Source organism: Podarcis liolepis, assembly GCF_965112155.1.
Source record: "Podarcis liolepis genome assembly, chromosome: 1".
Taxonomy (NCBI): Eukaryota; Metazoa; Chordata; class Lepidosauria; order Squamata; family Lacertidae; genus Podarcis; species Podarcis liolepis.
In genome coordinates this window covers 116,171,513-116,174,754 of record NC_139554.1, presented here as the reverse complement: position 1 = coordinate 116,174,754, position 3,242 = coordinate 116,171,513, and the positions used below count along the sequence as shown (strand labels likewise).

At 38.2% G+C, this 3,242-nt stretch overlaps 1 protein-coding gene across 10 annotated transcripts in view; it reads right to left on the bottom strand.

Moving 5' to 3' along the window:
• Positions 1-1,265: 1,265 nt before the first annotated feature.
• Positions 1,266-3,242, bottom strand: part of OLA1 (Obg like ATPase 1) — an 89,443-nt gene continuing 87,466 nt past the window's right edge. For all 10 annotated transcript variants that reach the window (XM_083469726.1, XM_083469723.1, XM_083469722.1 and 7 more), the window contains one exon: positions 1,266-1,797. In XM_083469726.1, the coding sequence (XP_083325852.1) occupies positions 1,696-1,797 (102 nt within the window). In that variant the 3' untranslated portion in view covers positions 1,266-1,695. The remainder of the gene's footprint in view (positions 1,798-3,242) is intronic.

Here is a 3,242-nt window from a genome sequence, read left to right as displayed (position 1 = left end):
AGGGCTTTAAAGCTTAGTACCAACACTTTGAATTGTGCTCGGAAACGTATTGATGTTCTTACCTGAACCAAGAGAGTAGACAATGTGGCAATAGCACCACAGAGTCCATTTCAGCTCATAATGTTCACTGCAGTATATACACTTTTATATTTATTTTTTAAGGAGAGGAAAAAAAATCAGACCTGTAACATGCTTTGTAAGAGAGCATGTTAGTTAAAAATAAATAAATCTGAAAATACTGTTCTTTGGAAATCTGTTAGGATTTCTAACTCTTAAGTGTGATCTTTCCCCTTTTTCATATAAACTGCTATTTCTTCACAAAAGACAAAAAAGACACCATCTGTATGACACACACAGATTTCCTGTATCAAATGCCACTCAGGCACAGTTGCCAATATTTTACAATAGGTAGCTTTATGGCATCATGGACTTTGATCTAGAGTCTGGTCTGCTGCAAAGAATGAACACTTTTAGAATAACAAGAGCAGGCTGGGTGCTTGTGACATCACTAGTGTTTCCTATACACAAATATGTGGGTCTTTATGGAAACATTTATTCCAGGCTGAATACCAGCAGACGTATGACTTGAGAAATTTCTGTATGCCTTGAGAGTTTTTTCTTTATATCCCCTTGGGGCCTGATTAAAATTTTCACTCCAATGTTCCCCCCCTCCAAGTTATCTAAATGAACTGCAGTACTTCCAGAGGCTGAAAGGAACACATAGTTAAAACTTTTGCAGCCCATTCATCAATTCATTCTTCTACAACTCATAGATGACGACTTGACTACAGTTTCAGCATGGCACCAGAAATACAAAACCAGGAAAGCAATGTAGCCTCTTCCTTTTCAGTCTTGCTTCTCGAAGGGGAACACTGCGCATTAAAGCGCTACAATCTGACTATTTTCAAAGAAAGCCATGCTCAAAATATTGTTGCTCAAGTGCTGAAAGTATATGATTTCAGCACACAATCTTTGCCCTCTCTCAAAATCACTTAAGCTGTGTATCTTTTTATCGTATTAGCCACCCACTTGAAGGTAGTCGCAATCTACAAATGCATTAACTTTTCTGAGACAAATCATTGGCATCCTAATCATCTGATTCCAATGAAAGGCTCCCTCTTAAGACACAATTGCAGCTGCCCCACACTGACAGTTACTGTTTCATACACATCCCTTAAAATTCTGTAATCAGCATTCGCCAGGCGCCATATCACATTCAGCACACCACATTCAGTCAATACAGACATCCCCAAACACACAGAGGCTGGTTTTGTCAAATGTTTTATTGAGTGTAGACATCTGGAGTACTGTAAAACATGCATTATCTGTAGATTCAAAAAGGAGCAAGCCATATTGTCCTCACTGTCAAACATGTCAGGCTTGGCATATATGATGGAGATTAATGAAGTATCATGAGAGTAATATGGTTCCTGAAAAGCTCCTGCAATTTGGAGTAGTCTTAATCATTTGAAATGCAGAGCTGTTCACATTTAAGTGAACTTGTACATTCACGGGAGGTGTCATAATTCAACTCAAAACAAACACAAGGGGTTTCATTTGTGGGGGTTATTTGTCCTTATGTATACAGATTTTATTTACTTTTTTGTCTTCCAAGATATCCCTATCTAAATAAAAAAAACCATATGATTTTTAAAGTAACAGAGTTTAATTTTGAGTAATGAACAGATCTGATATTCATTTCTTCTTAGGTTGTTGAGGTGTGTTAAATTTAAAGAAGATAACATCTCCATCTTCAACTATGTAATTTCTGCCTTGCTGTCTGTATTTCCCAGCAGCCTGGAAGAGATAGAAGAATAGATTACTGCAGTAAAATGATGCAAGTATTTAAAAAACCACTGTTTTGAAATGCAGTGCGTATTTTGAATAAAATACTATCCGCTCAGAAAAACATTTGGTAGCTGCAAACTTCTTGACTTGGGCAGAATTTGATTGACAAATATATAATCACAATTTATTCCTCACTGCTGATAGTGAAAACAACATTGCTTTGAGATTTTCTCATGTAATGTCAATTGTGTATTTGATTTGGGTCCCTCAAAACAACAGCAAGGTGTTATTTTATTTTATATTAAAATAAACAAAGCTAACAGAAGGTATTTTTAAATCCCCCCTACCTCCTCCTTTAAAAAAAAAAATTCTCAGTTTTCTTGATAAACAGAAGAGCCAGCACTTTAAGAGTTATTTTCAATCAACAAGAGTAAATATGTCTTGACTAAATTGGTTAGGGAAATATATTTCTCTTCCCCTCTGTCAATGAAGCAGCGTGCAATTTGAAAACAGCCAATCCCCTTCTTTCCCCAAGGAAAAGGAGGGCTGCGGAAACATCATTGGATCCAAAGAACTATGAGTGGAAGGAGAACTCTTCTGCGTTCTCTTGTGCTAAAATGAATGGGAGACATATTGCAAATACTATTTCCCAAATATTGGGGATGCATTATTGAATAAGAAACAGTGTATAATGGAAAAAAGGTTCTTGTGAAGACACTCAAACCATAAATAGGTTTTGAGAATGAACATACACTGTTTTACGTAGTCGAAAGGTACCTTGGGAGCCAATACAATATCACTTTCAGTTCTCATACTCTACGACAGAGAGGAAAGAACTTACTGGGCCCTGTGATTCCTACAGCATGCTGTGAGGGAAGCATCAAATGAGGAACAGGCAAGGTGAGGACTCAACAAAGGAAGAAGCTTGGTTGGTGCAGAGAATAAATTGGCATTTATTATATCTCCTGGAAACAACCCAACTTAAAAAACGGAAGAGCAGAATACAGTGGTGCCCCGCAAGACGAATGCCTCGCAAGATGGAAAACCCGTTAGACGAAAGGGTTTTCCGTTTTTGAGCTGCTTTGCAAGACGATTTTCCCTATGGGCTTGCTTTGCAAGATGAAAACCTCTTGCAAATGTTCCGCTAATAGCCTTTTAGTCGCTAATCCGCTAAGCCATTAATAGCCGCTAAGCCTTTAATAGCCACTAAACCGCTAATAGCGCTAATCCGCTAATAGGGTTGCTTCGCAAGACAAAAAAACCGCTAGATGAAGAGACTCGCGGAACGGATTAATTTCGTCTTGCGAGGCACCACTGTAAGCATCTTAATGTGATGTTGTTAAATATGTGTTGGGGGAAGTGTACCTGGGATCCAGTCTGTGTGCAAGTAATGGATTTTAAGGAAGCAAGTGGGCCACGATCCACCTCGTGAGTTAGCATGGATAGGTTGTAAT